This window comes from Condylostylus longicornis, unplaced genomic scaffold, assembly GCF_029603195.1.
Source record: "Condylostylus longicornis isolate FDR11 unplaced genomic scaffold, ASM2960319v2 ptg000573l, whole genome shotgun sequence".
Classification (NCBI taxonomy): domain Eukaryota; kingdom Metazoa; phylum Arthropoda; class Insecta; order Diptera; family Dolichopodidae; genus Condylostylus; species Condylostylus longicornis.
The window spans coordinates 32,854-43,791 of record NW_026578528.1 but is presented as its reverse complement, the minus strand read 5'-3'; the positions used below and the strand labels follow the sequence as shown (position 1 = coordinate 43,791).

Genomic DNA, 10,938 nt, shown 5'->3' with positions numbered 1-10,938 from the left:
GTGAATTAAACTCATTTCTTAAAAAACTAGATATCAAAAAAGACGAATAACATTTCATTTCTACATAGACATTTATAATAATTTTGACACATTAACTATAATGTCCATTTAAATCCTGTCATTTCAAGAAATTTATCATTAATAAAGTTTATTTGATAAACCCTAGTTACAATAAATTAAATTTTCTTTTATAATGTTAATTTTTCAATTATTTCAAAATTCTTTCACAATACGTAATTCTCTATAATTAAAATTATTATTTCTTTATAAAATACTAAAAGTAAACTAATAGTTATTTCTACAATAAAAATAAACAAAAAAACTTTTAATAATTAATATACATCAATTTATACGGATTTGCACAGTAATCTTTTCAGTGTAAATGAAATGCTTTCCTAAATAAGCTTTAAATTGTCATACACCTTCCAGTACATCTACTATGTTACGACTTATCTTATATTAATTAACAAGAGTGACGGGCGATCTGTGCATATTTTAGAGCTAAAATGAATTTCATAATTTTTAGAAATTTACTATTAAATCTACCTTCAAAAATTTATTTCAAAATTTTATCCGTTTAAATAAATTTATTGTAACCCATGAAAACTTAATTATAAACTGCACCTTTACCTGATTTAATTTTTAACATAAAATTTTGAAGATTATTATCCTTACATTATAAATTTTTAGCACTTTTCCAAAAATTTTTTGAAAAAAAAGTGCTTATTAGTTTCACTCTGTCCGTCCGTCCGTCCGTCTGTCCGTGTGTCTGTTTACAAAACTTCTACACCCTTAGAGATAGAAAGCTGAAATTTTGTGTGTACATAGATCTTTACTAGAAATTTACTTCTCCCTCTAGAACCTTATACTTAACTTATTTACTTAACCCTCTAGAAGTTATACCCCCCCAAAACCCTAAAAATAGCCTTTTTTAACTATTTGTTGCAATGAAACCATAAGCATTTTTGAAATTTTGCAAACACAGAAAGGCAGCGGCTTGCTTATAGTTAAACTTTAGAAAAACAAAATGGCCGTTCAAATTTACCGTTATCTAAAGTCCTTTTTTTCCAAATTTTTTATGTCGTTTTTCTTCTAGACCCCACCCTGCAGAAACTAGAAATTTTAGGGGCTTTTAGACATTAACATATAGTTAATGTCTAAACTATTCACACTTCGTTAGAGGAAAATTTTTTTCCATCTCCACCCCCTCTCAAGTTATCGCCCCTTGGAATTTGTAAAATTTTAATTTTTGACACCCTATATATCCGAAACCGCAAGCTTTTTCAAATTTCTATAAACGCAAAAAGTTAACAATAAATTCCATGACATTAAAAAATATAATTATTTTCTTAACTCACACAATTAAACCTTAAAATAGAGCATTATGTTAACCCCGCTTTATATTAATTTTTGCTTTATTATGCAAATATATGCAATCCTAGAAATAGTTTCGTATACGAATGAAAATAATTTTTATAGTGTGATAGGTATTCATAGACTGTATTTTAAAAGCAGAATTTTCACTTGTTGAAGGGAAAAGTGCTACAATACAAGCCATTGGTTTGACCCAACCTTATTAATAATAAGGGTATCTAATCCTAGTTTATTACAAAAATTTTCTAGCTTCAATTAGTTAAATAATAATTAAAATAAAATAATAAAATTTCACCCAAAACTATTTCATTTTATAAATCAATTTACAAATTAATTATATGCTAAAACAATTTATTTCCATCTTCTGTATAACCGCAGCTGCTGGCACAGATTTAGCTAATGCTCAATTTAATTACTAATTCCAGACTTATCTGATAATTAATTTTACTTTCTGCGAATAAACTTTAAAAACTTTTCATTAAAAAAATTAATCATTGACACAAAAATTTACATATAAAATAATTATATAATAAATTTAACAAGCCAAAATTAAACTTTAATTAATAATTCAACAGAAAATTAATCTAATTTAAATAAAACATTTGCAACTATAGTTAACACTTATTAATTAATTAAATATAAAATTAAACAATTCAAGAAAGTCAACTAGTAAAAAGTAAATCCTACCGAAGATATAAAAAAATAAAATCCCCTTAAATTTTAATTTCTTAATCGTTTTTAATAACGAAAATATTAAAATATAGCATAATATAATTATTAATTTTTAGATTAACAGTTAACACTTATTAATTAATTAAATATATAAAGTTGAGTCAAACCAATGGTTTGTATTGTAGCACTTTTCCCTTCAACAAGTGAAAATTCTGCTTTTAAATACAGTCTATGTATACCTATCAAACTATTAAAATTATTTTCATTCATATACAAAACTATTTCTAGAATTGCATATATTTAGGATGACGCATATATGCAGTGTTTGAGATAAAGCAAAAATTAATGTAAAAAGGGGTTAACATAATGCTCGATTTTAAGGGTTAATTATTTGAGTTAAGAAAAATAATTATATTTTTTAATTTCATGGAATTTACCGTTATCTTTTTGCGTTTATAAAAATTTGGAAAAGTTTGCGGTTTCGGAAATATAAGGTGTCAAAAATTCAAATTTTACGAATTTCAAGAGGTTATAACTTGAGAGGGGGTGGAGATGGAAAAAAAATTTTCTTCTAATGAAATGAACTATTTGTTAATGTCTATAAGCCCCTAAAATTTCAAGCTTCTACAGGCTGGGGTCTAGAAGAAAAATGAAATCAAAAATTTGGAAAAAAAGGACTTTAGATAACGGTAAATTTGAACGGCCACTTTGTTTTTCTAAAGTTTAACTATAGTATATCGCGCTAGGGGAAGCAAGCCACTGCCTTTCTGCGTTTGCAAAATTTCAAAAATGCTTATGGTTTCATTGCAACAAATATTTAAAAAAGGCCATTTTTAGGGTTTTGGAGGGGTATAACTTCTAGAGGGGGGGAGATAGGTAAAAATTTTGTTCTACGGAAATAAGTTTCTAATGAAGATCTATGTACGTATGAAATTTCAGCTTTCTATCTTAAAGGGTGTAGAAGTTTTGTAAACAAAAAAAGTGTCCACGGACGGACGGACGGACGGACAGAGTGAAACTAATAAGCACTTTTTTCAAAAAAATTTTTGGAAAAGTGCTAAAAATTAAACAATTCAAGGAAGTCAATTAACAGAATATATAAGTATAAAATATATAAACATAAATTATATTTTTTACCGACCGTATTGTGTAAACAATAGGTAGGTTATGTGATAGCAACAAATTTTGCATATCGAGTTTTCGGTGGGAACGTACTTCTCCATAATAAGGAAGTGTAAATAAACTATTTTTAGCAACCTGTCGGTCTGTCGGTCTGTCGGTCTGTCCGTCTGTCGGTCTGTCGGTCTGTGTGTGCACGCGTGTATCTCAAGTTCAGCTGAACCGATTTTGATGAAATTTTATATGTAAGTTTGTTTCCACCATGGCACGGATCGATCAACTTTTGGTATATATCAGGCCTCGGGAACTGCACTTTTTAGCGGGCCTGTTTTACATTTTTGAACATTTTGAAGAAAATATTCAACCGATTTACTTGAAATTTTATATATAAGCTCAGCTCGACCGTCCACAAAAATTCGTATGTTTTGCAAGAAATCAGGCATCGGCAACTAGACGTTTACTACGGGCCAAATCTACATTTTTGTGTATATAAAGAGAAGTAATCAACCGATTTCATTGAAATTTAATATATGAACTCCTCGTATTAAAACAATGAACATATAAATTTTTTGAAAAGATCAGGGCTCGAAAACGGATTTGCGGGCCGATTTTACATTTTTCACCATTTTGAAGAAAGTATTCAACCGATTTACTTGAAATTTCATATATAAGCTTTGCTCGATCACACGCAAAAATTCCTAACTTTTGGAAGAAATCAGGCATCAGCAACTGGGTGTTTACTACGGGCCAAATATACATTTTTGAGTATATAAAGAGAAATAATCAACCGATTTCATTGAAATTTAATATATGAATTCTCCGTATTAAAACAATGAACATGTAAATTTTTTGGAAAGATCAGGCATCGGCACTAGACGTTTACTACCGGCCAAACATACACTTTTGTGTATATAAAGAGAAATAATCAACCGATTTCATTGAAATTTAATATATGAATTCCTAATATTAAAGCAATGAACATATAACTTTTTTGGAAAGATCAGGGCTCGAGAACTGATTTGCGGGCCGATTTTACATTTTTCACCATATCCACAGAACAAATTGATGGAATTTCTTGAAATTTGATATTTGAGTTCTGGTTGTTACCGAAACTAACTGGCGAGCATTTCAGGGAATTCGGGTAGCACAAAGCAAAACTCTACTAAGAGCCAAATTTACATTTTTCTAAGTAAGTTAACTATAAGCTTACTTAACAGACATTTTTATAATATTCTGTAACACTTTCATTTAACTAGACAATATACAATGCGGTCGGTTATGTGCTGGCCACATCAGATTTTTTTTTTAATATAAATAATTTATATTATAATATATGAAAGATTAATAATGCTTACAACAATTGTAAAATAACTATATATATATATATGTTTATTATGTACTACATATATATATATATATATGTATATTATATAGAATATTTCTATAAATATTATATATAATATATAATTTATATTATAATATATATATATATATATATATATATATATATATATAATATTTATATAGATAATATATTTTATTATCTTATAATAAAAATTTATATATATATATAAATAATCTATATATTATGATTAAAAAGTTCAAATTTATATAATGGAATACATAAATAGTACTCAATAATTAATTCAAAATATATATTAACAGAAATACAATGTAATTTTAATTTTTATTTAAATAAACAATAATTTAGAAGATTTATATAATATAGATGCTTATATTATATATAAATATTTATATTACAAAAATATTCAATATGATTTGAAAATAAGTACAAAAATTAATTGATTAATAAAATTATTAACTTAATTTCAAATTTAATTTTAAAAAATTATTTAAAATAAAATTTATTAATATGTAATACAGCTTATTCAATTTTAGTTAATCTATATAATATAATGAGTTGCCTCACAAAAGGATTACTTTAATAGAGTAAATCATACAATTTAACATTATATTCATTAATTTATATTTAATAGAATTAAACTATTTCTTTAAGCATCAAAAGTTCTTGTGCATCGTACACCAAAATATATTCTCATTTTAAAACATAATTTATTTATAATATATATATAAATATACACATGAATAAATATTAATTTTTTTTTAAAAAAGATAACCTAACTAAGCTAATGGGCTCATACCAAATTTATAAAGGTTTTGATCCTTTTCTTTTTAATTCCAAAAAATTCTTCAAAAGCATTATTCTTATCAATTTTAATGTTAGAGTCTCTAATAGCTGTTTCAGCAAATTCATGACTAAGAACATGAATAGGATTAGAAATTAATTTACTGGCATTTATTCCCTTAATAAATGACATTAACAATTTAAAGCCCTCTGAAGCATCTTTAAAATACTTTCTAACTCTTCTAATTATTTACATACTAAAATACAATTTTATTTTTCAAATAGAAATAAAAAATAATTTCAGAAAAATAATTATTTTATCTTCCCTTCTGCTAAAGAGAGGTACTACTCCATTCCACTTCTGATATTCAGAAGTAATAGAGGGATTATCATGAATAAATTCATTTATTTTAATAACATGGCAAAAATTTGCTCCACTCATAATAATTTCTTATATTCAGCTTAATAGCTTTATTTTTGCAATTATTATCATCTCAGCCACATTTGGATCACTTGGAGGATTAAATCAAACATCTCTACGAGAAATTATAGCTTTCTCATCAATTAATTATTTAGCATGAATACTAAGAGCCATACTGGTTAACAAAAATATTTGAATAAATTATTTCTTTTTTTATTCTATTTTATCATTTACATATATATTTAATATATTTGAAATATTCCAATTTAGTCAAATATTTTCATTGTTTTCTTCCTGAAAGTATTTCAAATTAATTATGATAATTAATTTACTGTCACTAGATGGTCTACCCCCATTCCTGGGATTCATCCCCAAATGAATAATCATTCAATATTTGTCAATTAATAATCAAATATTTTTAATTGTTACATTAATAACTATAACCCTAATTACCCTATTCTTTTATCTGCGTATAGGATTCTCAGCATTTATGCTAAATTATTACGAAAATAACTGATCCATTAACACAGTATTCAATCCCATTAAAATAAAAATATTCTTAATTAATGCTTTCATCGCAACATTTGGGCTACCAATTATTTCCGTAATTTATATTATACTTTAAGGCTTTAAGTTAAATAAACTAATAGCCTTCAAAACTATAAATATAAGAACATCTTTTAGGCCTTAGTACAAAGTACTCCTTTAGAATTGCAGTCTAATATCATAAAATATGACTATAAAGCCAATTCAATATGACTCAATAAAGAAGAGAAAAATACCCATAAATAGATTTACAATCTAACGCCTAAACTTCAGCCATTTAATCGCGAAAACGGCTATTTTCTACAAATCATAAAGATTTTGGAACCTAATACTTTATTTTCGGTGCATGAGCCGTTATAGTAGGTACATCTCTTAGTATTATTGTACGAGCTGAATTGGGTCATCCAGGTTCCCTAATTGGAGATGACCAAACTTACAATGTAATTGTAAAAGCCCATGCATTTATTATAATTTTCTTTATAGTAATACAAATTATAATTGGGGGATTTGGAAATTGATTAGTTCCTCTTATACTAAAAGCACCTGATATAGCATTTCCATGAATAAATAATATAAGATTTTGAATACCACCCCCTTCCCTTACTCTTTTGTTAGCAAGTAGAATAGTGGAAAACGGAGCTGGAACTGGATGAACTGTTTACCTGCCTCTATCAGCAGGAATTGCTCATGGAGGAGCTTCAGTTGATTTTTTATTTTTTATTTTTTCCCTTCACTTAGCAGGTATTTCGTCTATTTTAGGGGCAGTTAATTTTATTACAACAGTTATTCATATACGATCCACAGGAATTACTCATGATCGGATACCCTTATTCGTCTGATCTGTTGTTATTACAGCCGTTCTGTTATTACTTTCATTACCAGTATTAGCAGGAGCTATTACAATATTATTAACTGACCGAAATTAAAATACATCATTCTTCGACCCAGCAGAGGGTGGAGATCCAATTTTATATCAACATTTATTTTGATTTTTTGGACATCCAGAAGTTTACATTTTAATTCTCCCTTAATTCGGAATAATTTCTCATATTATTAGCCAAGAATGTGGAAAGAAGAAAACATTTGGATCACTGGGAATAATTTATGCTATACTAGCAATTGGCCTATTAGGATTCATTGTTTGAGCCCACCATATATTTACAGTAGGAATAGATGTAGATACACGAGCTTACTTTACATCAGCTACTATAATTATTGCTGTCCCAACAGGAACACAACAGACCTCTTCATGGAACACAAGTATCTTATTCCCCAGCTTTACTATGAGCTCTATCATTTGTATTCCTATTTAGGAATATTTGTAGGAGGACTAACTGGACTTGTATTAGCCAATTCATCAATTGATATTATTCTTCATGATACATACTATGTAGTAGCTCACTTCCACTATGTACTATCAATAGGAGCCGTATTTGCAATCATAGGGGGATTTATTCATTGATACCCACTATTTACAGGACTAACCCTAAATTATCAATGATTAAAAAGTCGATTTATTGTAATATTTATCGGAGTTAATTTAACTTTCTTCCCTCAGCATTTCTTAGGACTAGCAGGAATACCCCGACGATACTCAGATTAACCAGATGCATACACCGCATGAAATATTGTATCAACAATTGGATCACCTATTTCTCTCTTGGGTATTCTCATATTTTTGTTTATTATTTGAGAGAATATAGTATCAATTGAATGATACCAAAATATTCCTCCAGAAGAACACAGATATTTTGAATTACCAACTCTTACTAACTTCTAATATGGCAGATTAGTGCAACAGATTTAAGCTCTTTATATAAAGTCCTTAACTTTTAAAGTCGGTTATTTAATAGGAATACTATTCTTTAACAATTATACTAATCGATTCCTCCTCCATTGCCAAACTATTGAAATTATTTGAACAATTCTTCCAGCCATTGTTCTTCTATTTATTGCATTCCCCTCCCTACGACTCCTATATTTACTACATGAAATTAATGAACCAATCATTACATTAAAATCTATTGGACATCAGTGAAACTGAAGCTTTGAATATTCAGATTTTTTATCAATTGAATTTGATTCATATGTATATAGTCCCAATAAATGAATTTCCTATTGAGTAAACATAAACTTTCTTCAGTTTATTTTCAAAAATTATAATCAGACTCACGTTATTGACATCATTTAATCATTTGTTTATTTAATAATAGGTCTGTCTGGGATAAAACTTGAAAAAACTTTAAAAAGAGAAACAATGAGGACATTTCTTGTAAAAAGAAAATTCTCATTTAAAAAAAACATGAACCAGGCGGAAAACTTGGAAAAACTTTTAAAAACTTTATCAATATGTGATAAACGTTAAATTTCAAAGTATTTATCAAACATGGTTAAATATTTTTTGGTTATACCAGAATTTTGATTTTGTAAAAGTCGGAAACTTAGAAAAAACCTTTTACGAATCCATTTTGTTTATTTTATTTTTTTTTTAATGCAAAAGTTTTGAAAAAAAAGTTACTGTTGATGAAAAATTTTTTCAAAAATAAAACCTTCTGCCATAACCAAGAAAAACATATGTTACGACGACTGTAACATTTTAAAAGTTTTTAAAACACTAAGTTTTGCTTTACAAAACTTAAAAAAACTTAAAGCATTAAGAAAATTAGAACGTCATTATTTTCTTTCATTTTTGTTCCAAAAATATTATTTCAGAATATTATTTGCATACAAAAACTTTATAAAGTTTTAAGAGATTTTAAAAACTTTCTTATACCAGACAGACATAATATTTATTTATGTTTGATTGGGATTTTTTTTACGGCAAGTAACACTTTATATTTTTCTTTTTACAGTTTTTCCAAGTTTTATACCAAAATTATCTATTACGTAGGTACCCTAAACTTGAATTACTCAAGAAGATTATTAAAAAATCTTCATTTTTCAAGAAAAAATTTTAGCCTGTGACATTTTAAAACGTCAAAATTATTCAACAAATCTTGTTACTTTTAAATCGTGGTATGATATTACACTTACCCGCAATATAAGTTAGCTGATTAGAGCTAATCAAAAGTACGATTACGGCATAATCATGCTTTTCGTTCGACATTTATTGTCGAACAACACTTTTTTCAGCGCTCGTTCAAAATTGGGGGCCAACGGTTAATAACCGTTTTTTATTAATGAATCGAATTGAATATAATTGAATCGGTTGGTATAACATTATAGATTGCACTGAGTAATGAATCGAATCTAATACACATATACTGAGCTATATGTATCACGCTTTTTTACCCAGTTTTTATTAACTTTCAAATCAGAATTCTCAGTATGTTCTAAGATATATTTAACTTTTACAATAAGACACTCATTTTTTCAATTGGATTCTTGCATTTTTTCTCAAATTATCGGCCGAACTTCTCACTTTCAAAAAAGTGAAAAAGTAAATATATATTTTAGAAAGAAACTTTTACTAAACTAAAATGTATATATTTTAGAAAGAAACGAAATACGAAATACCAAATAATAATTTTTCTCACTCGAAAATTATATTATACAAATATATGATAGTTACCCACTTTCTAATTTTCGGATTAAAAAAACGAGGTATACGACCAGGCCCTTATATATTCTGTACACATATATGAAATTTTTCGAACACAAAAAATATAATCAAAATTTTTCAAACAACTAAGTAATGTCAGCGAGAACTTAAAGAACTGAAGATTAAAAAAGTTAATGACACCTTGAATCAAACAGCATAATGTGAATACATATTTGTTTAAAAATTATGTGCGGGAATCAATTTTATTTTTAAAGATGAGTAAAAATTAAAGAAAGAAGCATTTAATTTTCATTCTTAACATCAATTGTAGTAAATAATAATGTATGAAAAAAATCAAATCGAATTAGAAAATTTTGTTTCAATTTTTAGCACTTTTCCAAAAAATTGTTCACTCTGTTCGTCCGTCCGGCTGTCCATGTGTCTGTTTACAAAACTCTGCACTGTTGGAGATAGAAACCTGAAAATTTTTATATACATAGATCCTTACTGAAAACTAATTTTCGTAGATTAAAAAAATTTTAACTCATAATTTAAATCATAATTTAGAAACTAATTTTTACCTTCTCATTCCCTTTAAAAGTTATACCCCCGCCCCAAAACCCTAAAAATACCATATGCATTTTGCCATTTTTGCAAATGCAGAAAAGCAGTGAGTTGTTTCTTTTATTACGGCATACTATACTTGAACTTTAAAAAAGCAAAATGACCGTTCAAATTTACCGTAGTAAAAAATCCGATTTTATCCAAATCTGTGATGTCGTTTTTCTCCTAAACTCCAGGTTGTAAAAGTCTGAAATTTTAACAACTTTCAGACATTAATAAATAGTTCATTTCGTTAGAAGAAAAACCCCTCCTCCTCTCAATTTCAATATTTGGCACCTTATATCAGAAAAACCGGAAGCTTTTTCAAATTTCTATTAACGCACAAATCTAACGGTAAATTCTATGCTATTAAAAAATATAATTACTTTTCTTAATCCACACAATTAACCCTTGAAATAGAGTATTAACCCCTCTTAAAATTAATTTTTGCTTTTTTCAAAAACTGCATAAACGGTTCATCCTAATTATATGCAATCCTAGAAATAATTTCGCATA

At 27.2% G+C, this 10,938-nt stretch overlaps 1 protein-coding gene across 1 annotated transcript; it reads left to right on the top strand.

The window, feature by feature from the left end:
* Nucleotides 1-1,554: 1,554 nt before the first annotated feature.
* LOC129617598 (cytochrome c oxidase subunit 2-like) lies at nucleotides 1,555-8,388 on the top strand (the record flags this gene model as incomplete). Its single annotated transcript, XM_055532746.1, is given in 2 exon segments — nucleotides 1,555-1,624; nucleotides 8,101-8,388. Coding segments are annotated over 2 exon segments (358 nt in total), but the record flags the coding sequence as incomplete, so codon positions are not given.
* Between the last annotated feature and the right edge of the window lie 2,550 nt (nucleotides 8,389-10,938).